This window comes from Sphaerodactylus townsendi, linkage group LG12 (genome assembly GCF_021028975.2).
Source record: "Sphaerodactylus townsendi isolate TG3544 linkage group LG12, MPM_Stown_v2.3, whole genome shotgun sequence".
In the NCBI taxonomy this organism is placed as follows: domain Eukaryota; kingdom Metazoa; phylum Chordata; class Lepidosauria; order Squamata; family Sphaerodactylidae; genus Sphaerodactylus; species Sphaerodactylus townsendi.
This window is the reverse complement of record NC_059436.1, coordinates 48,558,053-48,583,549: the sequence shown is the minus strand read 5'-3', so window position 1 is coordinate 48,583,549 and position 25,497 is coordinate 48,558,053. Positions and strand designations below refer to the sequence as shown.

Genomic DNA, 25,497 nt, shown 5'->3' with positions numbered 1-25,497 from the left:
GAAGAGGTATTATTCAAAAACACGAACATCTGGATGAATAAATGTATCTCTTGTACTTGTCACATGTTTTCTTTCTATAAGGTTGAAGAGCCAGCTTGGCGTAGTGGTTAAGGCCGTGGTGGCGAAGCTTTGGCACTCCAGATGTTATGGACTACAATTCCCATCAGCCCCTTCCAGCATGGCCAATTGGCCATGCTGAAAGGGGCTGATGGGAATTGTAGTCCATAACATCTGGAGTGCCAAAGCTTCGCCACCACTGGGTTAGGGTGTCAAGCTGGGACCTGAGAAACACTGGTTCAAATCCCCACTCCACCATGAAAACCTGCTGGGTGACTTTGCGCCAATCACACCCTCTCAGCCCTGACACTAGTATTCAAATGGGCGACCTCCAAGGAATTCCAGGGCTGGGAAGTGGAGGCACGCACTGACGTAGTGAGAGGGGGCAGGAGGAGGGCTAGAGCCCCATGCGCCACTTCCTGGGGAGGTACACTGTTGCCCCCCCCTCAAAACTCCACCCCGATCAAGTGCAGTGAAAGCCAGCTACTCCAGAACTTCACGTGCACCTTGCCCCACCCCCAAACCCCACATGGAGTTCAACTGCTGGAAGTTCAGAGTGGCCTTTGCTACTGACCTCAGCTAGCTGGGACCAGCTTTAAACTGCAGGCTTTCAGCAGCAGACTGAGCACACAGCTGGTTCTCCTCTGCTTTTATACTGTTGGCTCCACCCCCCTCTGGTCAGGTGGAGCTTGGGGGCGGAGCCAACAATATAAATGTAGAGGAGGAGCCACTGTGTACTCAGTCGTAGTCTGGCCTCTGTCAGGCTTGGATCCGGCTCTAAGCGGCAGGCTCAAACAGGCCTTTGTTGAACTGGTCTCCACATGGAGATTGTGTGTGGTTGGCCTCATACCTGACCTCCATGTGGAGGTTGTGGGTGGCTCTGCTGGACTCCACAATGAGATGTGGTGCAGCTGTGGGATGTGTGTGTGGAGGCACACAATGGCAAAACACCTCCCAGCATCTCTTGCCTTTACACACAAACACACACACAGAGGTTGGATTCAGCTTCCCACAGTGGTGGCAACCTATGGCATTCCAGATGTTCATGGACTACAATTCCCATCAGCCATGCTGGCAGGGACTGATGGGAACTGTAGTCCATGAACATCTGGCGTGCCATTGGTTCGCCACCACGGCATGATTCGCTAAGCTGTGCTACTTCCCGAGCCAGCCTTCCTCCGAGGAAGCATATGGACAAGAAACAGAGCGGAGGTTACCTGCCGGTGACTTCGATGTTGGACACAGCATAGAAGTACTTGTACAAGTTCTCCCTCTGCACATAGGTGCCCCCAAGCGCTGGTCTCAAGAGCCTCAGCCGCAAGTCTGTTACGGTGAAGAACTCCTTCAGGCCCTTGGCACTTTCCAGCCTCGTATACAGGTTGTCCATGTTTCTGAGATCTGGCCCGGCAAAAATGGCAAAACGGTCCCTCACCTCGAAGCGAACGTTCTTCTCCTTCTTAGAGCCCGCCCAGCGGGAGTATTCCTCTGTGCAGATGATCCTGTTGGAGCTGGTGGCGGAGAGTTCCCTGACCCGCCGCGCTTGCATGCCAAAGGCTTCCATGCAGTCATCTGCATAATACTGATAAGGGTGCCAAGTCCTGCCGTTGTCCAAGGACTTCTCCAGCATCATGACGGTGGGGCGGCCATACTCAAAAGTTACTACAATGTCGTCCGTCAGCTCGATGCTCTTGTTCCAAGACAGCGTGATGTTGGCCAACAGAGGCTCCGGATAACGACTCCACGTCACGCTCTGCCAGTAGGTAGCTAGACCTTCGTCTTCTTTGTCGAACATCAGTTTCGGCGGGTGGGCCAAATCAGGGTTGGACGCGTCGCACTCATCGCTGCACAGGTACGGGTTCTCCTGTAAGAAGAACAACAGTCATGAGAGCAGAAAGGGACCAAGAAGAGCCAGAGCTGGAAAGGAACGCATTTCTGCACATCCGCAGGGGGGTGAGAGGGTGGCAGGGAAAGGCTAAACAAAATCAGCAGGAAGATTTGCTATTCCTTGGCTCAAATACCAATCAAAAAGGAGACTCCAACCAAGACACTGTACTATGCCTTTGACTGCCCTACAGAATGGGGTACACACTGTTGCCCCCTTTGACTGGCCACTGGCAAACAGTGGCTGAGGGGCTCACTTGTAGAAATACCAGAAGGCGACCAAGACCTCCTCAGTCTGAATGCAATTTGAAATTGCAGCAGTGGCATAGTGGTTAAGAGCAGGTGTACTCTAATCTGGAGGAACCACGTTTGATTCCCCGCTCTGCCGCCTGAGCTGTGGAGCCTTATCTGGGGAATTCAGATTAGTCTGTGCACTCCCACACACGCCAGCCGGGTGACCTTGGGCTAGTCACAGTTTCTTGGAGCTCTCTCAGTCCCACCTACCTCACAGGGTGTTTGTTGTGAGGGGGGAAGGGCAAGGAGATTGTAAGCCCCTTTGAGTCTCCTACAGGAGAGAAAGAGGGGATATAAATCCAAACTCCTCCTCCTCCTCCTCCTCTTCTTCCTCTTCTTCTTCTTCTTCCTCCTCCTCTTCTTCTTCTTCTAAAACCCCTTCTTCTAAAACCCCTGCTGTTTCACAGACCAGACGTCGAAATGTAAAGAATTGGAGCTACAATATCTAAAAACAACTATCTCTACCCCTTGAACTGATGGCTAAAGGCTTAAGGTGTGAACGGACACATTCAAACAACATGTGGTAAAACTGCTCCTGCACAAAACATCAGTGCAGGTGAGGTCTCGAACATTTAAATTCTCCCATGATTTAAAAAAACCCAACAACCCCGCAGCTAGGACGCCATTAACCATAGGATGCCAGGAACCATAGAACGCTTCTCCCTGACAGGTCCGTTTCTTCATTTCTACCCCGCTCCCCCATACAGTGTCAGCTTGTTAGTCTAGTCAGGGGTGGTTACAGCCAATGGGAAACAGGCAAAACTGCCCCAGGGCATCAATTGATGTTTTACTTTGAGCTTTATGGCCGAAGAAGGACCAGATATAAATGTAACAAACAACGATCGGAACAAACGTGTACTTGCAAGGCAGACAGCAAAAATCAGGACTTTCATGTTTGTTTGTTTTTAAGTTAACAAAGGTGAAAATTTTTTTACATGATTCACCAAGCAAAGACTCAAGGGAAGCCAAACGGGAAAGGGTTATGGAGTGGTTATGAGGAAGGTTTCCCTTGTCACTAACTTAATAGCTGGGCCGTACCCAGAAAACGCGTTAGGAGCAGCAGTGGCGTAGGAGGTTAAGAGCTCGTGTATCTAATCTGGAGGAACCGGGTTTGATTCCCAGCTCTGTCATTGAGCTGTGGAGGCTTATCTGGGAATCTAGGTTAGCCTGTACACTCCCACACACGCCAGCTGGGTGGACTCCTACAATACGCTTCTTGGAGCTCTTCTCAGCTCTAACCGACCTCACAGGGTGTTTGTTGTGAGGGGGAAGTGGCATGAGATTGTAAGCTCCCTTTGAGTCTCCCAAGGGAGAGAAAGGGGATATAAATCCAAACTCCCTCCTCCTCTTCTTCCTCCTCCTCCTCCTCCTCCTCCTCCCTCCTCCTCCCTCCTCCTCCTCCTCCTCCTCCTCCCTCCTCCCTCCCTCCTCCCTCCTCCTCCTCCTCCCTCCCTCCCTCCTCTTCCTCCTCCTCCTCCTCTTCCTCCTCCTCTTCCTCTTCGTCCTCCTCTTCCTCTTCCTCTCTCCTCTTCCCCTCTTCCTCTTTCCCCTCTCCTCCTTCCTTCCTCTTCTCCTTCTTCCTCCTCCTCCTCCTCCTCCTCCTCCTCTCCCCCTCCTCCTCCTCCTCCTCTCCTCCTCCTCCTCCTCCTCCTCCTCCTCCTCCTCCTCCTCCTCCTCCTCCTCCTCCTCCTCCTCTTCCTCTTCCTCTTCTTCTTCTTCTAGTCTATGCCTGGCGAGAAATCTCAGTTTTGACAACTTGCTGCACTTTGAGACAACGAGTTGATTTAATATCTGTTCTCTGTATCTCAAGGTCTAAATGGCAGGAGACAATTACAGATTTGCCAGTTTATAAATGCAAGAGACTTCAGCTGAGCTGTCTTGCTGGCTGTAGGCGGAACGCAGGCAAGCATTAAGCACAACATTAAGAACAAGGTGATTCTTTTCTGATGCCTCTTCTGCTCCCAGGATCTGTTCTGGCACTCTTCAAAGCCGACAGAAGCTTTGCCTTCATTTCAATAACACCAGGACCGGGTCCTTAATGGATAGGGCGAGTTTACTCTTTTGTAAGCTGATCAAAGGGTTTTTGTAGATCAACTCTCCCCCTGTATATTTTTAGTGAAATTATGTTGTTGAGTATTTTAAATAAAGAAAGACATCTGTTCTGAATAGCAAAAGCTGCAAAGACTTTTTTTTTTTAAATCAACCCTCAATTTATTACGCTCGCCAGAAATAAAATAGCATACAATGGCAAACTTGTTTTTAAAACATTCTTCAGTGTACCTTCTGGTGGGGGCAAGAAGAGAGATTCAGATTTATAAGGGTGGTCGCTCTAAAGCAGGGGGCTTCAAACTAGGGCCCTCCAGATGTTTATGGACTACAATTCCCATCAGCCCCTGCCAGCATGGCCAAGTGGTAGGGCTCATGGGAATTGTAGTCTGTGAACATCTGGAGGGCCATAGTTTGAAGACCCCTGTTTCTGGGTGAGATGGCAGCCACGCCTTCAGATGCTGGACTACAGCCTTGCATCCCCTGCCAGCATGATGCTGGCAGGGGATGATGGGAACTGTAGTCCATAACATCTGGAGGGCCGTGAGTTTGACACCTGTGTTCTATTGAATCCACAGACTCGGAGCAGAGTAGATCACATTATGCTAAACTGCACAGATGATAAACTGCACAGAACTCCTTTCCGAGTAGCACTTGTGGCCTCACAGGGTTCCCCACCTCTACATGGGGCTTAGAGATCTCCCAGAATTACAAGTGATCTCCAGACTGCAGAGATAATTTTCCCTGGAGAAAATGGCTACTTTGGAGGTGGACTGTACGCAGAGGCGTATCTAGGGTAGGGTACTCAGGGTGTGTGCCCCAGGCGCCACACGCAGGGGGCATCCATGGCTGTCTGTCCCACGCTCTGCCAAGAACTCCACCCAGGATGGGTCCAACTTTAAACTGCAGGGTCCACCTCTAAAGTCCGTGTGGATATTGCAAGGGGAGCCCACAGTTTAAAGCCGGACCCAGCCAGGCCGAGCCCAAAACTGAACTGCAGGCTCAGCCTAGTCAAGTCAAGCTTTATACTGCTGGCTCTGTTCACATGGACTTTAGAGGCAGAGTCCACAGCTGAATGCTGGGCTCGGCCAGCCTGCAAGTGAGGGTTGGGGGATAGGGGTTTTCAGGGCTTGTCCTAGGTTCCTTTTTTCCATAGATATGCCCCTGACTCCATGACATTATAGCCCATTGAAGCCCCTCCTCTCCCCATACTCTGCCCCCAAGTCTCCAGGAATTTCCCACCCTGGAGCTGGCAATTCCATCTCTAGAGAGACCTGCAACTAGAGCAGGGGTAGGGAACCTTTAACACTCAAAAAGCCATTTGGACCCGTTTTCCACGGGAAAAGAAAACACTTGGAGCCGCAAATAATTTTTGACATTTAAAATAAAGATAACACTGTATATATTGGGCTTTTTTACCTTTTACTCCACTCATTCTGAGAAGCGCATGGATGCACTCGCCCTGCTGCCTGCAGGGCGGGCAAGGATGGGGACAGCGGCTCGGCCTTGCTGGCCACCGGGAAAGTGCCCACCCTGCTCGAACAAGGCGGGCAAGAGGGGAAGCTCAAGGGCTGCCCAGCCTGCCGGGTTGTGGGCACTGGTGCGCTCGCCTGCTGCCACTGCAGGCAGGTGATGAGCCGGGCTGCCTCGGCCTCACCAGCCGCTGGGGCACCCGCCTCCAACGGGAAGGCCAGAGGGGAAGCACACCGCCCAGCCGGCCAAGTGGCAGCCAGGCCCGGGCCTGCCACCTGCAGGGCGGGCAAGAATGAAGCCGGTGGCTCGGCTCATGGAGCCGCAGTGGAAAGGCAGAAGAGCCGCATGCGGCTCTCGAGCCGCAGGTTCCCTACCCCTGAACTAGAGAGACCTGCTTAAAAGCTGGGAACCTTAAATACTGCTTCATCATAAGCTATCAATCACAATGACTAAATGGACCCACTCCTGTCCAGCAGGCTTTAATGTTCTTAGGCAGAATTCACAACAGCCTCACGTGAATGGCACTATTCCTCACCACAAAAGTTGCAAAGGAACAATCTCATCCTCAATAATTATTTCACATGATGGCGTTTTCATACGGATGCACGCAACATCTGGTGGCAGACAACGTTGGGGGGGAGGGGTCTGCTACGTGGGATTCTTTGCCACCACAACTCTTGGTTGCTCTAGAAAATGACCCAAGAATATTTGCTCTAGAAAATCTCAACTTGCCTACTTCCTTATTCTTTAAAAAAAACACACAAGTTTCAAGTCTTCATGATGATACAGATATGTTTGAAACTATGTCGGCTGAAATCTCTGGTTTTATTTGCTTAAAGAGCCCCCCCACCCCCTTCTTTTCCACAGTTCATCTGGTTTGCAACGTGTTAGGTCTTGGATTCTGAAGTAACAAATGTGTTATTGATTAGCAATGTTTATTGATTGGCATTGAAGTATCCCGTTTAGTAAAGCCAGTTCTGGGGAACCTGGCTTTTGTTATTTGTTTTATTATAATATTATTCCTCCCTCCCCTTTTTTGGGGTCATTTTCAGACCTCTCTGAGGAAAGCAACGATCCCCAAAACAGAAAACACCTCATTACAGGGACCAAGAGGGATCTAAGCTTGTGTTGCTCCTCAGTTGCAAGGGCAAGCAGCTATGGTGATGCAGATTGCTCCACTCCTCTCCCCACCTTGTCAGCATGACATTTGTGGGTGACTGGTAGGGTTGCCAACTCCAGGGAGGGAGATCCCTGGAGATTCCAGATTAGAGCCTATGGAAAGCAAGGTTTGGTGAGGGGGTGGGTCTTAGCAGCAGCAGAAGAAGAGTTTGGATTTATATCCCCGCTTTCTCTCCTATAGGAGACTCAAAGGAGCTTACAAACTCGTTTCCCTTCCCCCCTCACAACAAACACCCTGTGAAGTGGGTGGGGCTGAGAGAGCTCAGAAGGGCTGTGACTAGCCCAAGGTCACCAGCTGGCGTGTGTGGAAGCGCACAGGCTAATCTGAATTCCCCAAATAAGCCTCCACAGCTCAAGCGGCAGAGCAGGGAATCAAACCCGGTTCCTCCAGATTAGAGTGCACCTGCTCTTGAACCACTACGCCACTGCTGCAGGGTTATGATGCCATGGAGTCCACGTTCCAAAGAAGCCATTTTCTCCGGGGATACTGATCTCTGTCATCAGGAACTCAGGTGTAATTCCAGGAGATCTTCAGGCCCACCTGGAGGCTGGCACCCCTAACACCTGGTGCTCTGTTCCAGGCCGCCGGTCGGCTGCCAACGCTGAGCCATCTGGAGGTGCCTCGGCTAGATCTGATCCCCTGCCCAGACTCCAGCCATCTGTCCCCCTCTCTCCCTCAGGAGCCCGACAGACCTTGCAACACCCTTGAGAGCTCCTGATGCGTCAGCCGGGGTGTTCTAAGACCATCCTGTCGGCCTCCGGCTCGGAGATTACTCGATTAGCTTACATAGCCCCTGATGTGCTGAGGACAGCAACAACGCACTTACTCCGGCCATGCACGATGCTCCAGAAAGAAACAGCATCGGCAATTTGCCCCTCGGCACCAAAGTCAATGGCCCTATTCTGCTCCAGTGAAGGAGAGGTGGGGGGGGGGCAGCAGAGAGCGCACTGGATGTCTTAAACTATGGCTCCGATGAGTGAGAGGCGCTGTCCAGCATCTTTATTCCCCCCTCCCATTTGCCCCAGCCTGATCCACCAATAAATCTGTTCATCACGGCAGAGACTGACATCCAGCAGACATAGAAGGGATGTAAAGCTCCAACCTGGCGCCCCCCCACCCTCCCACCCCGCCCCCAGCCTTGTTTTAACCCAACCCGGAGAGCCTGAAGCGGAGGCCCGGCTCAGAGGAGCAGATGGTCCGGAGCGCTAATGAATCGGCCTGTGTATTTACCGTGCCGGCTCCTGCTGTGGAGAGGTTTTAATAAACAGCAACCGTAATAAATAAACCCTTTGACTGATCCGAGCGCTCCCTTTTCTCTCCGTCTCCCTCGCGCCCATCAGCTCGTGGGCACAGCAGGGGCCCGAATTTACGTTTTTTTAAAAAACTGCTGTCCGCTACAGTAATTTTGTTTTTTTCTTATTTTGAGGAAACAGCCTACTGGTTTTCTTTTTTTCTTTTTTTGTGTTTCTTTTTTTCTTTTAATAGTTTGTTTCAGTTTCGTTAACACATGGTGTGATCGTATCTTAGGAGAAGAGATATTTTTAAAACAAAGTAATGAGGGTAAAGATATATAAATCTTTACCCTAAATCTGTGCCCCCTCCCCTATATCATCGGGACCCGTTACTGGGATATATGGGTCCTTAATACTATCAGGACCCGCTACCTCTTCCTCCCCCTCCTAGGAGGATTAGGTTTTAGGTGGGAGGCCATCTTAGGACACAACCGTTGCTTTATTATATTTCTGGAAGTATTGTATGATGTTTTTATCTGTGGTTTTATGTTATACCACGCCCAGAGCCCTTCGGGGATGGGGCGGTATATTATATTATATTATATTATATTATATTATATTATATTATATTATATTATATTATATTCTACATGTTGTTCACCGCCCTGAGCCCTTCGGGGGAGGGCGGTCTAAAAACCCAATAAATAATAATAATAATGATAATGATAATGATAATGATAATGATAATGATAATGATAATGATAATGATAATGATAATGATAATAATAATAATAATAATAATAATAATAATTCCTACAATGACCCAAAGAGTGTGATGAAACCGTGGAGCACATCATCTGCTGCTGTAAGAAAATAGCCCAAACTGACTATCTCGAACGTCACAATAGGCTAGCAGCAATGGTGCACTGGAACCTTTGCAAAAAGTACGGCCTGCCCTGTAGCAAGACCTGGTAAAGATCACAAACAGAGAAGTCCACAGAAAATGAAGAAGCAAAAATACTCTGGGACTTTAGAATACAGACAGACAGACACCTAGCACACAACACCCCAGACATAACAGTGATAGAGAAGAAACATGTTTGGATCATCGATGTTGCTGTGCCAGTTGACAGCAGGGTAGAGGACAAAGAGCTGGAAAAGATCACAAAATACAAGGACCTACAAATTGAAGTTGAACGATTGTGGCAAAAAAGAACAACAGTAATCCCACTAGTAGTCGGTGCTCTAGGAGGAATCCCAAGAAATCTTGAAAAACATCTGGAAAGCCTAAACTTGGACAGAACATCAGTCCACATGCTGCAGAAAGCAGCACTTCTAGGAACTGCACATATTCTCACGAAATAGCCTCTAATATCCTAGGGTCCTTTTGGGAAGGACTCGATATTCAGAGATGAATTCCAGACACTTGTGCTGTGTTGTTATGTGTATAATAATAATAATAATAATAATAATAATAAAATAATAATAAAATAATAATAATAATAAAATAATAAAAATAATAAAAATAATAAAAATAAAAATAAATTATAAATAACAATAACAATAACAATAAGATTGTATCTACTATCAGAAAAGGACAGAACCCAACAACCCCCCCTGCCCCGCACGCTAGTTACCTAATAGAGAGAAAGATTATAGAAAAAGAGACAAGAAAAAGAACCCTTTACCACCTTAACGCATACTGTGTTGACTTCCCCAATCTCTTGCAGTATTATTACATTGTTGGGGGGAAAAACCCAGCAACATTAAACGAGTAAGCTTATATTATATAGCTTAAGGTAAAGTTTCCCCTTCAGTCGTGTCCGACCCTGGGGTACCACTGCGAGCAGTGATTTTATAGGCAAGCCGCTTTTGTGGGGTAGTTTGCCATTGCTTTCCCCGGCTATTCTTTACCCCCTAGCTATGAGCTAGGTCAGCCATTCTCAACCAGGGTTACATGTCCCAGGGGTACCGCAGCAACACGACCGACCGCCCCCCTCATTTTTGTGGTGTCTCCCACCAGCGCCAGCAAGGACATGGAGCTGGCCCATGGGGCAGGGCCTGCCACAAGGTCAGCAGCCGCCACCACCCGCAGTGCTTCCCTTCACCCTGGGAGGGGAAGGTGGGGTGTGTGGCAAGCAGGGGCAATGGGAGGGGATGGTGGAGGGTGGCGGCAGGGGTACCATGAGATATGAAGAGTGCGGTCAAGGGTACCCTGACCTCGAAAAGGTTGGGAAACACTGAGCTAGGTACTCATTTTCTGACCAAGAAATGGATGGGTGGCTGAGTTGACCATGAGCCAGCTGCCAGGATATCTGGCCCAACAGGGGGCTCGAACTCCTGACCGTGTGAGTGGCAGCGCAAGCACTTAACCACTATGCCATGCGGCTCCTGTATTATATAGCTTATGCTAAAATAATTCTATAAGATTTTGTCAAAAGATATTAGGCTATAAGTAAGAATAGTTAAGATAGAAACATAGAAGGACTTAGGTTAGAACTATATATAGTGAGTAAAATTGTGTTTAAACATAGAACCTTCACAATTTGTATCTTTGGTTGATATATGATAGCCATAAGTCCCATTTCAATTTGTCTTTCATAAGTAACTTTGCTTTTCCTGGGTTGTGTTTCTTATAATCCTCATTCCATACCATCTGATTCTCCGCCTACCCATTTCACTGCTTTACATACATCAATTCTTTTTTAAAAAAATATTTTTATTAAGATTTTATCAAATCTTTTACATTACTCTTATCATACATATAGCCATCACCGAAATATATCTGAATAAAGTATCATAATAAACAATAGGATACTAAACAATAATTTAAAACAAATAATTTTTCTAACACTACTATAAACTCCATCTTTTTTCTTTAAAATTATCTCAGTGTAATCTAATCTAGTCTGTTATATGATCCTTTATTTCACAGTATTATATTAGCTGTTATTTCAATATTCTATAGATAAAACTTGTACATCTTTGTCTCTCTCAACATATTCCACCCATAAACTCCAATTCATCTTATACATCTCAAAGGGCAAATTGTGCATTTGATGATTTTATATACATTAATTCTTAGAGCCATTTCCAACTCCAACGCTCCACTGGCTATCTTCTCAACAGCAGTTTACATTGAATGGGGGGTATTTGGAAAGAATGTCAGTCTTTTTAATTTTTAAAGTTCTCCACCGCCTTTCAACAGAGAAGACAGCTGGCTAAATGGAATATGAATCTAAAGTGCCCTGGTAGTAAACCCCCACTGAAAGTACTGAGATTTATTTCTGAGTAAAGAAGCGTGGGTGGCTCAGACTAGCCCAATCTTGCCAGATTTTAGGAGCTAAGCCAGGTCAGCACCAGTTAGTACTTGGATGGGAGACTGACAAGGAAATCCAGGATTGTTTTGTAGAGGCAAGCAATGCAAATCACGCCTGAATGTCTCCTGCCTTGAAAACTCTACAGCACAGGTGTCAAACTCGCGGCCCTCCAGATGTTATGGACTACAGTTCCCATCATCCCCTGTCAGCATCATGCTGGCAGGGGATGATGGGAACTGTAGTCCATGACATCTGGAGGGCCGCGAGTTTGACACCTATGTTCTACAGGGTCACCGTAAATCAATGGCATTTTCCAACACCAAATCACCAAATCAGACAGTAAGGCTGTCTCCTAAGCATCCTTTTACTGGGAATAAACTGCACCAAAATCAACAGAATTTATTTCCAGATACATGGGTAAGCCCAACTGAAGCCAGTCATGACCAGAGGTGGGATCCAGCAGGTTCTCACCAGTTCCCGAGAGTGGGTTACTAATTATTTGTGTGTGCCAAAAGGGGGTTACTAATTGGGTCTGCTTTTCCGTTAGAAATTCCATTAGGTCCAAAAATCATAAAGTCCTGTTGTTTCCTATGTGGCTGGTTAGCAAAGGTAGAAAACAGGATAATTCTCCCTGTTGGGCTGTTTTAAAAACATGTTTTAGAAATATGGTAAAGTTCCTTGTTTAAGGAAAGTATCCTTTTGATTTCTAGAAACAAAATTAAGTATTTGAAAGTATTAAGTATTTGACAGGCAGTCAATTAGAGGAGGAGAAGTCGTTGTTTCTGTTGGCAGTAGACGATAGGACTTGCTATAATGAGTTTAAATTATGGACAGAAAGATACCAGCTGGAAATTAGGAACTTTTTACAGAAAGAGTTTTTTACAGTAACAGAGAAATTATTAATGACCCGCCCCCGTCGTGCCCTGCCCAGCCCCATTGGCGCTACGCCACTGTTTGAATCCCACCACCATGGGAACCAGTTACTAAAATTTTTGGATCCCACCACTGGTCATGACTAAAAGCAAGCAGCAGGTTATCACTGACCCATGGGGTGAGGTCACATCACAACGTTTATTAGGTATGCTGTGTTTACCAAGTGGTTTACTATTGCTTTCCCCAGTCATCTGCCCTTTGCCGCCCAGCAAGCTGGGTGCTCATTTTGTCGACCTCAGAAAGATGAAAGGCTGTGTCAACCTTGCGCCGGATACCTGAAACTGACTTCTGTCGGGATTGAACTCCACACATGACCAGATCAGCTGCGCCAGGGAATCTGTAACAAGGACTTATTTTTGGAGTAGGGCTTATATTTCAAGCATCCTCCAAAAATCCCGAAAAATCATGCTAGGGCTTATTTTTGGGGTAGGTCTTATTTTCTGGGAAACAGGGTACGAAGGAGATAATTCAGTGAGCAAAAGCAGATGAAGAGAGCCAGCATGGTTAAGGTGTCAAGATTATGAAGGGAGAAACCCACGTTGAAATCCCTACTCATGCCAGAGAAGCTTGCTGGGTGACCTTGGGCAAGTTATTCGCTCTTTGCCTTGACCCTGACTAGTATTTGCACGGGAGATCTCTGAGGAATACCAGTTGTGATGCAGAGGCATGCAATGGCAAACTACCTGTCTTGCTTTGAAAACGCTACTGGGTCACCATAAATCAGCTATGACTTGATGGCAAAAAAAAAAGCAGACGAAATGCAGGCAACGGTAGTGCAATCCTATTCAAATCCCCTCAAGATAATGGGCTTAAAAGGGTGAAACTCTGCCGAAAGTTCCACTGTTAGACATGCGAACCATAGGACTATTTGTCAGGTAGCAGGACCATCGACTCAAAACCTTGCTCAGCTTTAGAAATCCTCCTCCCAAATCCTTAAAAGGTACTCTCTCTTTGAAGTCTCTCTCAGGCCTTTTGTGTTAATGTCTGATTTTATTAATATGAAAAGAACGAAGACGAAGTGCCAGAGAGGCATTTGTAATGCTAATTAGCCCTCTTAAACCCATTCAGGATCCCCCCCCCCTTATAAATTGGCATAAAAGCCTTCAGACTGCTCATGTAGAACGTCAGTTTAGAAAATGTTCTTATTGCAAACTGGCTGAGCTTTTTTAGGTGTAATAGTGACATGGCCTACCTCACAGGAGTAGTGTGAGAGTAAATCTGACCCATGGCTTTCCTAATGCAGTGCTTGGTTGTGGAAAACCAAAGAACCATAAAGAGGAAAGTTCCACTGTTTCGATCTGGGGTTTTTTGGAAAGTCTAGAGCACAGGTGTCAAACTCGCGGCCCTCCAGATGTTATGGACTACAGTTCCCATCATCCCCTGCCAGCATGATGCCGGCAGGGGATGATGGGAACTGTAGTCCATGACATCTGGAGGGCTGCGAGTTTGACACTTATGGTCTAGAGCACAGGTGTCAAACTCACGGCCCTCCAGATGTTATGGACTGCATTTCCCACCATCCCCTGCCAGCATGATGCTGGCAGGGGATGATGGGAACTGTAGTCCATAACATCTGGAGGGCCGCGAGTTTGACACCTATGGTCTAGAGAATGCATATTAGGATTTCTTTTAAAAGAATTGGTGGATTTGAAAGAATTCATTTCAACATAAAATAGTGGAACTATTTTTTTTTTATCATGCTGTATTTTGCTTTCCAAGTCAAAAATTATGTTGTTGGGTTTGGAAAAGGGCAGGGTGGCTTCAGAAACCATGAATAACCATCTGTAGGTAATTAAATTTCACGCTGCAGGGCACAAATTGATAACCTAACAGAGATCAGGGCGGAATTCCCATTGAACTGGAGATAGTCACGACAATTAATTTTTGCTCCATTCACAGATTTAGGCAAAGGGACCAGACATAATTAATTTAGAGTGATTACTGCTAATAGCTGGTAAGTGCTAAAACATGCGCACTGAGACTATCAAGAAGCAGGGAGAGAGATCTTGTGCAAACATACTCGAGTTTTGCAGATGCTGGAAAGGAAAGGGGGGAAAACGGATGCTACATCCCTCCTTTCTCTTCCATCACACACATGAAATACCAAATCCATCATTAGCATAAATAAATGCATACACACACACAATATGGATCTCTCAGCACTGTATCCCACCCTATCCACACATCAGCAATTGGCTCAGCTTGGGCCAAATGTGGGGTACCAGAATTAACTGATTTAACGCTCTGGTCCAGGGTTCTACGGTCTAACACAGGGGTAGGGAACCTGCGGCTCGAGAGCCGCATGCGGCTCTTCTGCCCTTGCACTGTGGCTCCACGAGTCGAGACACCGGCCCCATTCTTGCCGGGCGGGCGCACCAACTGCCCACGGTCGGCTGGGCCGCGCCGCGGGCTTCCCCTCTCGCCTGCCCCGTTGGATCGGGGCAGGCGCTTTCCTGGCAGCCGGCGAGGCTGAGCCGCCAAATTCAGGCTGAGCCGCCGAATTCATCCTTGCCCGTGTTAAAATAAAGTGTTATCTTTATTTTAAATGTCAAAAATTATTTGCGGCTCCAAGTGTTTTCTTTTCCCATGCAAAACGGGTCCAAATGGCTCTTTGAGAGTTAAAGATTCCCTACCCCTGGTCTAACAGAAGTAGCTACAGGATCCATTCCCATATCAGGTCTTCCTTCTGTGCGTTCCTGTGTTGAAAAACACATGGGGTATATATAATTTGTGCGCTACAGTCAGCATCAGAAATTTGGAGAATGCTGACATTTACTGTTAATTCTGAAGGTTTTCGGCAACTCAGTGGGAAATGTCAGGCCCACGAGATGCACCAGTATTTCGCTGGAGAGGGAAGAGGATAGGAGAAGGAAAGTTGTGACCTTATGTACATTGTCGGGTTGTCTTTTCAGTTCTCCTCCCCCCCCCCCTCTCCACGTGGGCAGCGGCCAAGGAGCTCAGAGAAAGGAGAGGAGGAAACTATCTGCCCACCAAAAAACCATTTCCTGTTTCTCGGTAGAAAGGGTCAGGCCGGCAATAAATAATGCATGCCGCGGAAATGGGGTCCTGTCGGAACACGAGGGCTGTAATTCTGGCTCACCCTCCTGCCTTTCCATTTGCTCCCTACCCTGTGGTTTGGGTGGGCATATCAATTTCTCTCTTTTTCCGCCTTCCACCCAAAGGTTGTCTAAGTCCAGGGGTCACTTCCTAGCAAAGAGGTAGCCGGAGAGGAATTTTGTCTGACTGCTGTTTTCTGAGTGCCGTGAGTTGGCTGTCTGAACGGAATCGCCCTTAGTCATCACATAAATACAGAAATCTTTGGTCAGGCTCCCCTGTCTCCCTGCCGTTTGTGTTATAAGGAGCAGCAGTGGCGTAGGAGGTTAAGAGCTCGTGTATCTAATCTGGAGGAACCGGGTTTGATTCCCAGCTCTGCTGCTTGAGTTGTGGAGGCTTATCTGGGGAATTCAGATTAGCCTGTGCACTCCCACACACGCCAGCTGGGTGACCTTGGGCTAGTCACAGCTTCTCGGAGCTCTCTCAGCCCCACCTACCTCACAGGGTGTTTGTTGTGCAGGGGCGGGGAAGGGCAAGGAGATTGTAAGCCCCTTTGAGTCTCCTGCAGGAGAGAAAGGGGGGATATCAATCCAAACTCTTCTTCTTCTTCTTTTATATAGATGGATGGATGGATGGATGGATGGATGGATGGATGGATGGATGGATGGATGGATGGATGGATGGATGGATGGATGGATGGATGGATGGATGGATGGATGGATGGATGGATGGATGGATGGATGGATGGATGGATGGATGGATGGACACACACACACACATATACAGAGGTAGGATCCAGCAGGTTCTCACAGGTTCCCAAGAGTAGATTACTAATTATTTGTGTGTGCCGAGAGGGGGTTACTAATTGGTGGTTTTGCCACGTGATTTTTGCCTTAATTACGCCCCTCCTCTCAGCAGCAGCGCGCAGAACTTGAAGCAGTCTAGCAGGAGGTGCACCAGCGTGCGTGGCAGCCTGCGCCTGCGTGCATTCGTTTCCCGCCCAAGGACCGGTGCAGCGGCTGCGTCCTTGACACAGCCCCACACAGGAATGCCCCCGGAATGCCCGGCCACGCCCCCGTCGTGCCCCGCCACGCCCCATTGGCGCTACGGCACAGTTTGAATCCCACCACCATGGGAACCTGTTACTAAAATTTTTGGATCCCACCACTGTATATATATAATTTCCCTCTCCACGCTTGGGCTCCAAGCAGGTTTTATTCTCTTAACAGCATGCAGTTCATCTAAGACTCATGTTTTCTCCTGGGGCGCAGCGGATGTTTTCAAGTTACCCCTAGCTCCACTCACTCTCTGGATTCCCCCACCCCATTGTTAATTCCAGGAGAATTTTATAGTCCTTATTCTAGGCTGCTTGTATTAGCAGTATGAGTAACGATCGTGCCAAGCAATTCTACAGAGATTTCAGGATTACAAACTTGTTAATGAATTAAAGTTTGGGTTTTTTTATAAACACACACCTGAGTAGAAGGGAATCTATTTTGCATTTTACAGGGAGCAGAGGTGGAGAGAGGGTTGCGCTCACACGCCCAAACCATAAAATGCTATTCGGACAAACGGCACCTAAACAGGTGAGCCAAGGAAATGGTAACACAGGGATTCTCTGGGCTGCGTTAAAATTGCCCCCTCCCCAAATCATCAACCCCTTTGTGAAGCGAACAGATCTTGAGTTTCAGAAAACTGGACGCAAAGCATGGCCCAAAGGCACTTCCCCAATGAACTTTTCAAAAGAAACCCCTCCCCTATTTTGCTTATGCCACAGGCTCATCTGGTCTGAAATTGGGGAGAGAGCCAGTATGGTGTAGTGGTTAGGAGCAGGTGGACTCTGATCTGGAGAACCGGGTTTGATTCCCCACTCCTCACATGAGCAGCGGACTCTTATCTTGTAAACTAGATTTGTTTCCCCATTCCTAGGCCCATTATGCATGGAGTGCTTACCTCGGGGCTCTTCACTGCATAGTGGGGTTGAAGTGGGGTCTCTTCGCATTTTTCTGTTTACACACGGGGAGAAACTCACTGAGCAGATTGTCTGCTGAACTCTACCGAGTCTGCTATTCCTGGCTCTCTTAACTCCGCCCGCCAATTCACTCTTAAAGGCACAGATCTCATCACACCCAGTAGTCTCAAGGTTGCTGGCTTCGTAAAAGCCTTTACATTACTGTTATATCAATATTGCTGTGATAGCAGTTATTTCGATATTGTAGCCCTTTCCAAAAAAAATCCCCCCTCCCAAATGAAAGAGGCAAAGAAATGCTGGATCGCATGCTACTGAAGAAGGGGACCTTGTCCTAGAGAAGTGGTGGCGATCCTTTGGCACTCCAGATGTTATGGACAACAATTCCCATCAGCCCCTGCCAGCATGGCCAATTGGCCATGCTGGCAGGGGCTGATGGGAATTGTAGTCCATAACATCTGGAGTGCCAAAGGATCGCAACCACTGTCCTAGAGCTAATAGTCTCTCCCCTCCTCCTCCACACACACACACACTTTCTGCCACTGCTTCTACTGCAAGAGGAGAGATGCTGATATTTCCCACCACCCATATATGGGTAGCACTCTCAGTTACATTGGAAGGCACTTCCAGCTAATGACAGAGATCCCCACTCCACACCAATCTGAAAACAGGGCTGCGCTTACCTGTAACTGCTGTTCATCAAGAGGTCTTCTGTGCAGGCACAGATGGGACTGCACAAAAACCACAAAGGTGAACTGATGACTATTCAGGGGAATCCCAAATTCAAACCCAAATGTTCCTTATCCCGACTGCTTTCTGCCTGGAGACATGCAATCAGTATTGTTTGCTCTATTTTATAATGTTAACCACCTCAGAACCTGAAGAGTGTGCGATGGAAATAAAACATAGAATAACTTTGGCTGCTGCAGCAGCAGGCTTGTCATCTGCCTACCCCTAGCTCAAAAACATTTTCCATGAGAAATTTAGATGCAGTAGAAAAAAAATAGCCTAAACTAGCCTCCATAATGACACTCTATGATTTCCTCTGTCTCTCTGTGGTCTTTACCGTAGAGATCATGGGAAAGTCCTATAGCCGTGGTGGCGAACCTATGGCATGGGTGCCAGTGGTGGCACTCGGAGCCCTCTCTGTGGGCACGCACAAACAGAGTCGCCCCCCCCACACACACACACATCTGGGCCGCTGGGTTTGATTATTAGCATTAAACTTAAGACCTAGTTTTGGGGAAGAAGTGTAGGTAACCCTGATAAGCGCTGTTAAACCCCACTGATTTTCATGGGAAGAACTAAAGCATGATCCTTTACCTGGGAGTAAGCTTGGTTGCTGGCAATGGGGCTTGCTTCTGAGTAAACCCTCCTAGGGTCATGATTCACCCATTGGAAGAGTTGCACGGTTGCTTCAAAGCAGAGCCACCGACTACCACCAAGCTTACTCCCGAGTAACGCACGCCTTGGAGCCAACCATTTTTTTTCTAAACGAAAACCTCAGTATTCAGGTTAAATTGCCGTGTTGGCACTTTGCGATAAATAAGTGGGTTTTGGGTTGCAATTTGGGCATTCGGTCTCGAAAAGGTCCGTCATCACTGCCCTAGCTCAAATAAATTTTCCATGAGAAACTGAAATGCAGTAGAAAAAAAATAGCCTAAACTAGCCTCCATAATGGCACTCTATGATTTTCTCTGTCTCTCTGTGGTCTTTACCGTAGAGATCATAGGAAAGTCCTATAGCAGTGGTGGCAAACCTTTGGCACTCCAGATGTTATGGACTACAATTGTAGTCCATAACATCTGGAGTGCCAAAGGTTCGCCACCACGGTCCTATAGCATCACCGGGAAATTACATTACATCCTTCCCAAATTCTATCCTCCCCAAGCATCACCTTCAAGGAAGGACTGGCACTCCTATGTACCTGTGGGAAGATTCCTGTGGGTTTGTCAAGGAAGGACTGGCACTCCTATGTACCTGTGGGAAGATTCATGGTGGGCATGGTGGCAAGATCTCTCCAAGGTGCCACACACTGTCAAAAGCATACGAGAATATTGGGAACAACGGGGATGGGGATGGGCAACCTGGGCATTCGCTTACAATAGGCCAATATTTCAGAATTACTTTTTTGATCCTATCCCTCAATATTGAAAATTCAAACGAAGCCGTGATTCTTTGATGTAAGGATTTAACTTCGCGGTTTTAATAGTAGCTCTCTGTCCACTTTATCTCCTCTTTTTCTGGCTAGTTTAATGACCCCCCATGGATCCCCTCCGTTGAGGGACTTTGAACCTAACTGGAGGTTTAATTGCCCATGAAAACCATATCAAACCATTTAGGCAGCAACTAATGAGAAATACATTTTTGTAGAAATTGTATTATTTATTTAATGTCTTAAGAGACGGATGCTCTGCACCACTATAGTGGCCTTCAATATCTGTGAAAAAACAGAACAATATATTGTTAAGATTGTGATTCATAAGAATAAGTATGAACGTTGCAAAAAAATTGGTTCTGGTGGGTTTTCCGGGCTGTGTGGCCGTGGTCTGGTGGATTTTGTTCCTGGGAACCTGGACCTAAAGCATCTTGGTGCAGAGTGACAATTAGTTGATCCTTTGGCACAACTGCCCACTTTTGTTAGTATGGTGGACACACCTGGAGAATGGCAGCTCTAGTTCCATCACACCACTAACTTTCACCAAGCCAAGCATGCTGTGAGAGTCAGCATGGTGTGGCGATTAAGAGCAGGTGAACTCTAATCTGGAGAACCGGGTTTGATTTCTCTACTTGAGTGGCAGATTCTTATCTGGTGAACTGGATTTGTTTCCCTGCTCCTACTCATGAAGCCTGCTGTGTGACCTTGAGCCCTCAGAGCTCTCAGGACTCTCTCAGCGCCACCTACCTCATAAGGTACCCGATGTGAGGAGGGGAAGGGAAAAAGAGTTCGTAAGCCACCTTGAGACTCCTTACAGGAGAGATACAAATACAAACTCTTATTCCTCTACTACAGTTCATCTACTAGCAATCAGAGGTATGCTAGGCACTGCACAGAAGACCAAAGCGACATTTATCCCTGCATTGTCTGGTCAACAACAGAGGGTCACTTGGAGAAGAAAATGGGGAGTTGTCAAGGCCCTGATCCAAAGGTGGGATCCAGCAGGTTCTCACAGGTTCCCGAGAGTAGGTAACTAATTATTGGTGTGTGCCGAGAGGGGGTTACTAATTGGTGATTTTGCCACGTGATTTTTGCCTTAGTTACGCCCCTCCTCTCAGCAGTAGTGCGCAGAACTTGAAGCAGTCTAGCAGGAGGTGCACCGGCATGCGTGTCAGCCTGCGCCTGCGTGCATTCGTTTCCCACCCAAGGACCGGCGCAGGGGCTGCGTCCTTGACACAGCCCCGCCCAGGAATGCCCCGCCCCCAGAATGCCCGGCCACGCCCCCGTCGTGCCCCGCCCAGCCCCATTGGCGCTACGCCACAGTTTGAACCCCACCACCATGGGAACCTGTTACTAAAATTTTTGGATCCCACCACTGCCAGTAACCTCCCATTACCTTTTTGGACCAAAGTTTTTATGGTGCTCCTTTTTTGCCCTGGATGGTGATTGGAGCAAAAAAAGGAGCACCATAAAAACTTTGGTACATCGCGCAAACAGAATCTGTGAACTTCACCTCCTACAAGATGAATTGAATCACCTAAACAGGGCTCTACAGGCTAATGATTACTCTAATACAGAAATCAGAAGGGGTGCAAGACCACAAACAAGCCACATGAACAAAGATAAAGAGCCATCTAGAGGGAAAGTGTTCTTACCATACATCAAGGGAACCACTGATCGCATAGGAAAACTGATGAAGAAGCACAACCTACAAACATCTACAGACCCACTAAGAAAATTCAACAGATGCTACGTTCAGCAAAGGATAAGAGGGATCCTTTAGCTACTGCAGGAGTCTATCGCATACCATGCAGCTGTGGACAAGTCTACATAGGAACCACCAAACGCAGCACGCAGACAGGTATCAAAGAACACGAAAGGCACTGCAGACTATTTCAGCCAGAAAAATCAGCAATAGCAGAACACATGATAAACCAACCTGGACATAGAATATTATTTGAAAAAACAGAAATTCTGGACCACTCTGAAAGCCACTACGTCAGACTACACAGAGAAGCAATTGAAATTCATAAGCACATGGACAATTTTAACAGGAAGGAAGAAACTATGAAAATGAACAGAACTTGGCTGCCAGTGTTGAAAAATACTAGAGTCAAGACAGTGTCTAACCAGCTCCACACAAACACAGGATGACCATAGACAAAAGAAACAAAGGCCAGGATACTTCTATTCAGATGCTCCCACCAGTGACCTTGCTATCTCCATTGACACTCCCATGCTATAGTCTTCATTGTTACTCATACTTCTATTCAGATGCCCTCAACTATTGACCTGGTTGCCTTCTTTGTTACTCACAGACACTGTTTCTCCACCCACCCTGGACACTCCAACAGATATATATACTCCACTTGCTTTCCCAACATCAGATCCTCTGAAGATGCCGGCCACAGATGCAGGCGAAACGTCAGGAGAGAATGCTGCTAGAACACGGCCATACAGCCCGGAAACCACACAGCACCCAAGTGATTCCGGCCGTGAAAGCCTTCGACAATACATTAACTCACACTGTCCTTATCTAAATGGTGTCCTTATTCCAACTCTACTCTATGCTGATGATGCAGTCCTGCTGTCTACTCTATGCTGATGATGCAGTCCTGCTTGAGGTCGGGTCTCAAAAATCTGCTTCTCCAGTGCAACAACTATTGTTCAGTTAACAGGTTGTACATTAACCCTACTAAGTCTAAGGTTGTGGTATTCTCTAAAATCTTCACACCTGTGAGGTGATCCATTCAGGAAACCGTCACTGAACAAGTAAAACTTTTTAAATATCTAGGGATAGTTTTTCATTATAAGCTAAGTTGGTCCACCCATAGAGATATTGCTTTGAAGAACTGCAAAAACCTGTCTGCTGCCATTCAGAAGTTTTTTAACTTCAATGGTGGTAAGTTCACCTCAGCAGCGCTGAAAGTATTTAATGCAAAGGTAGTGCAGCACCTTCTGGAAGCCAACTATAGAACAGAGTCAGTCTAACTTCCTATACAAGATCTTTGGTGTCCCCCGTTGCGTCCCATATGCAGTTTTATGGTTAGGATCAGCAACTTGTTTAGAAAAAGCAATTTCACTTGTCAATTTCAATTGCTCCTAACTGCAGATACAGTGTATCTCTGCCTTAAGGTGACATTGCCCATTTGGGATGAAACTGACCTAGCTGATACAATCAACCTGGCTTGTCTCTGTGTCCTTATGTTACAAGGCCGAGAAAGCAAAAAAATCCTTTTGAAAACAGAGAAGAGGAGGGAGGACAGACGCATAGCTGGCCAAAATGAAGCCAGGGGTGGGCTCAAGAGTTTTCTGCTCCCCCATGGGCCTCCGTGCCACACCCCCTGCACCACGCCCCCCACACCCCACTTACCTCCTGGGCCCGGTGCACTGTCTTCCCTCCTCCTGAGCCCAGCAGCTGCCCAGCCAGATTCCCAGGCCGGAGTACGCTCCTCCTTGCCTCCGCCCCAGGGACTGGCAGGGGAGCTGCTGGGGGCCCTCCCTGCCTCCCTCCCTGGGCATTTTTTTTAAGCTGAGGTCTCTCCCGGCTTTAAAAAAGTGCAGAAGCTGGAACTCCCCTCCCACTCTGAGGGGGAGGTGCGCTCCATCCTCGGCTTGGAGTGGGAAGTGGTGCTCCAGTCGTGGTCACACTGCTTCCTGCTCCCAGCTCCCAGGCTCAGTGGCATAGTCACTTGGTGGTTGTTTTGCGTGCGCCCCCCCCCCCCACGTGACTAATTGGCGTGCACCCGGGGCACATGTCCCCACATGTCCCCTTGGCAGTTATTCCACTGTGGAAGGAGAAAATGGATGAGGAGGGGTGGTTCTTCTGCCTCATGCATGACATCCCACCATCATTTGGAATAACACGTTTTCAGCAGTAGCATATAGAATGCAACTGAAGACACAAATGGGAAAACTAGTGGAGGGAGGGAACGGAAGAACAAGAAGAAGAAGAAGAAGAAGAAGAAGGAGGAGGAGGAGGAGGAGGAGGAGGAGGAGGAGGAGGAGTTTGGATTTATATCACCCCTTTCTCTCCTGTAGGAGACTCAAAGGGGCTTACAATCTCCTTGCCCTTCCCCCCTCACAACAAACACCCTGTGAGGTCGGTGGGGCTGAGAGAGCTCCGAGAAGCTGTGACTAGCCCAAGGTCACCCAGCAGGCGTGTGTGGGAGTGTACAGGCTAATCTGAATTCCCCAGATAAGCCTCCACAGCTCAGGCGGCAGAGTGGAGAATCAAACCCGGTTCCTCCAGATTAGATATACGAGCTCTTAACCTCCTATGCCACTGCAATGCAAAATGATTTCACAGAAAACATTTCCAAGACACAAGGTTTGACCACTGGGAACCTCTATGGTAAGCTGTACCCATGGGAAGAGCCAAAAACAGGGAATGTGGACAACTGACAATTACGGGCATTTCATGTTTTTCCCAGTTTACTTCCAGCTTAACAGAAATTCAGAGGATTTGTAAACAACCCCATTTGGCTAAATACTCTTCAGCCACTTTTCCTACAGTCTTTCTTGTCTTCATTCTCAACGAATGAGAGGAGAATATTCTATCGTGAAAGAATGACAAAGGGGAAAGAGAAAATAGGGACACATATATTTAGAGTCCTTCTCCTGCATCACAAAAGCTTGGTGTAGGAGTCAGCAGCTGGTGGTCCTCGAATGTACCATCTGCCCCAATCCAACTGCCAATCCGGAGCGTGGGGGAGGGGAGGATTTGGATTTAAAAGTGGGGACTTGGAATTTGGGCTGTGGAGATCATGGGGCTTTGATCTGTATGAAGACTTAGCTGGGCCATACTGCGCCCGGTGCACACTATGCGTTTTCTGCCCCCCTGTGCCCCCCCCCTTACCTTAGTTTAGCCTGAAAGTGGAGGCTGGAAAAGCGGCCTATTCACTTGAGGCTGAAAATGGCCTGGTAGGAACTACACTTCCCAGGAGACCTTGGGGCACGCAAGGTCTCCTGGGAAGTGTAATTCCCACCAGACCGTTTTCAGCCTCAAGTGAATAGGCCGCTTTTCCAGCCTCCCCTTTCAGGCTGAACTAAGATAAGTGGTGGGGGGGAACAGCGAGGGAGGGGCAGGGGCGCTGTGGGGCGGCGCCCCCCAGGCCTACACTGGTGCAATCCGTCCCCCACCCTTGGTAGCTCCGCCTCTGTCTGTATGCCCCTCCCAGAAATATTTCTGACAAAGCTGACCAGTTGAATACTTGAAAATATACTGAAGCATGCCTTCACGTTATATTTCCTTGTTAGAAGTGTATTTTTGTAGGCAATGCCCTTTTATTCTTGTGCTCATTTTTAAAAAGTCAGCTGGTTAAGGTTATATTAGTATGCCGTTTCCCGTCCCTACAAAGCTTTAGGACCTGCTCCTTAGCCTATTAAAATGAAAGGGTTTAATACCCAAAGATACTATGAAACATCTTACTAGACTTTCTTTCTTTCTCTCTCTCTCTCTCTCTCTCTTTTTTAACGATACCCTTTTCTCCTGCAGAGGTGCTCCAACAAATGAACGCTGCCGGTGCGCAGAGCCGGTGCCTGCTGTAGCTAAAACATAAAGAAGCTGTGATTTACACGAGGGAGAAATGTCATTGTGATAAATGCTCAACCTTACTGGCCAATTTACATTTTAAATTTTATCTTAGCAATGAAAAAAATGGCCAGAAGAATCAGGAGTGGCATTTCTCCCTAGCAGAATCCCTGCAGAGATGGAAATTACTCTTCGGGAGGGCAGAAAGGTAGGAGGAATGGGGCAGAGGAATGTTCTGAGATGAAAACTGTGCTCCTAAGACGCTTAGCTCCCTGCCGCGGCACTGCCCACCCCTGCCCCAGAATGCCTCTGCCACACCCCGCTATGCCCCCGCACCAGCGTGCGCCCGGGACGTTGTGCCCCCCCA

The 25,497-nt window shown here is 47.6% G+C and overlaps 1 protein-coding gene across 2 annotated transcripts in view; it reads right to left on the bottom strand.

Moving 5' to 3' along the window:
- LOC125441483 (netrin-G2-like) overlaps positions 1-25,497 on the bottom strand; it is a 128,738-nt gene that overhangs the window by 63,891 nt on the left and 39,350 nt on the right. For both annotated transcript variants that reach the window (XM_048512091.1, XM_048512092.1), the window contains exon 4: positions 1,275-1,918. In XM_048512091.1, the coding sequence (XP_048368048.1) occupies positions 1,275-1,918 (644 nt within the window). The remainder of the gene's footprint in view (positions 1-1,274; positions 1,919-25,497) is intronic.